Genomic DNA, 1,940 nt, shown 5'->3' with positions numbered 1-1,940 from the left:
AGAGAGAGAGAGAGAGAGAGAGAGAGAGAGAGAGAGAGAGAGAGAGAGATGGTTTTATAGTTTAAGTAAACATATTTAAAATTTGAAGGGCATTTTGGAATGAGTTTAATTGTATATTAATGGAGTAAATCTTATATGTATATATGTGTATGTGTATATGTTTAATGTGTGTGTGTAATGACTCTTTCTTCCCCCAAAAATGTGTCAGCTCACTTAGAGTGCATTGTCTTTACTAGACACAGGCATCACTACTACTACTACCACTTAATACTGCTACTGCTGCTGCTTTTGTTTTTGCTGCTCCTGAGGCTGCTGCTCATGAGTCACAACAAAACCAAAGCACGCTATAAAAGCATATCTGCTATTGCTATTGCTGCTGCTACTATTACTGCTATTACAGCTACTCCTACTGCTTTTATTACTGCTACCACCACTGGTTCTATTACTGCTGCTATTACTAATACAACTACTGCTATTGCTATTACTGCTACAACCGCTGCTGCCATTACTGCTACTACTGCTTCTATTTCTGCTACTACTCCCGCCGCTGCTATTACTATTACTTCTACTGCTATTGCTGCTACTACTATTACTGCTACTACTACCGCTGCTGCTATTACTGCTGCCATTACTGCTACTACTGCTTCTATTACTGCTACTACTCCCGCCGCTGCTATTACTATTACTTCTACTGCTACTGCTACTACTATTACTGCTACTACTACCGCTGCTGCTATTACTGCTACCACTACTGCTTCTGTTACTGCTACCAATACTACTACTACTGTTACTACTACTACTACTGCTGCTATTACTGCTACTACTACTGCTGCTGCTATTACTACTTCTATTACTGCTACCACTAATGATTCTGCTACTGCTACTACTACTACTACTACTGCTTCTGCTATTACGGCTACCATTACCGCTTCTGTTACTGCTACCAATACTACTACTACTACTACTACTACTGCTTCTATTACTGCTACTACTACTGCTGCTGCTGCTATTACTACTTCTATTACTGCTACCTCTAATGATTCTACTACTACTACTACTGCTAATACCAATGCTTCCTCTGCCTTATCTACAACATTGACATCAACATCATCAACACACACAGCGTCAATGTCATACACATCACACAAAGTGAAGAATTGTCCGATTGCAGGTGAGCGCCATCTATTGATGAAAAGCGGCGGCCTCAGCAAATCCTTACACGCGTCTCTTGAGTGGTTTATAGCCCCATGTCGTCCATTATTCATTTCTTGAAATGCCGAATAATAAAGATGGAGGAAAAACTGGGGCGCCAGGAAAGAGAGACTAAAAGAGGGGGAGAGAAATTTCTCTTGCTGGATTTTAGAATGCTCCAAATAAAAAAAATTGACAGGTGGAAATTTATCTCGGTTTTTTTTTTTTTTTTTTTTTTTTTTTTTTTTTTTTTTTTTTTTTTTTTTTTTTTTTTTTTTTAATGCTCATTGTTTCTGAAGATCTTTCTTCCTTGATTCGGTAAACAGTGGGAAAGGGGGGTATATACTAGGACCTTTAAAATCTCTTAAAAAATATTTTTATACAATATTTACGATGAAATAAATATTTATTTGCTTTCGTTATTTTAATCTAGTAAATATTGATTCCAACACTTGAAAAACATATCTTGCGTGTTTTAAGAAAGAAAAAATTTGGATTCTGTAACAAAAAAAAAGTAGAAGAACAATTCTAGAATATATATACAAAATCCATAAACGTTAATCTATATCTATTTTTGACGTTGTTAATAGTTTATATAGGACATATCTGTTTTGACGTTACTGTTTTAGAATGATTTATTGTTAACTTGTTCTCATCATTTATTCCTTATTTCCTTTCCTCACTGGGCTATTTTTTCCAATTGGAGCCCTTGGGCTTATTGCATCTTGCTTTTCCAGCTACGGTTGTAG

At 36.2% G+C, this 1,940-nt stretch overlaps 1 protein-coding gene across 1 annotated transcript in view; it reads right to left on the bottom strand.

Moving 5' to 3' along the window:
* Positions 1-273: 273 nt before the first annotated feature.
* Positions 274-1,940, bottom strand: part of LOC137651830 (sericin-2-like) — a 14,917-nt gene continuing 13,250 nt past the window's right edge. The window contains exon 2 of the mRNA XM_068385051.1: positions 274-1,057. Coding sequence (XP_068241152.1) covers positions 274-1,057 — 784 coding nt within the window. The remainder of the gene's footprint in view (positions 1,058-1,940) is intronic.

The sequence above is a fragment of the Palaemon carinicauda genome, chromosome 13 (genome assembly GCF_036898095.1).
Source record: "Palaemon carinicauda isolate YSFRI2023 chromosome 13, ASM3689809v2, whole genome shotgun sequence".
NCBI classification, from domain to species: domain Eukaryota; kingdom Metazoa; phylum Arthropoda; class Malacostraca; order Decapoda; family Palaemonidae; genus Palaemon; species Palaemon carinicauda.
Note: the sequence above shows the minus strand (reverse complement) of the source record. Positions and strands in the feature narration are given on the sequence as shown.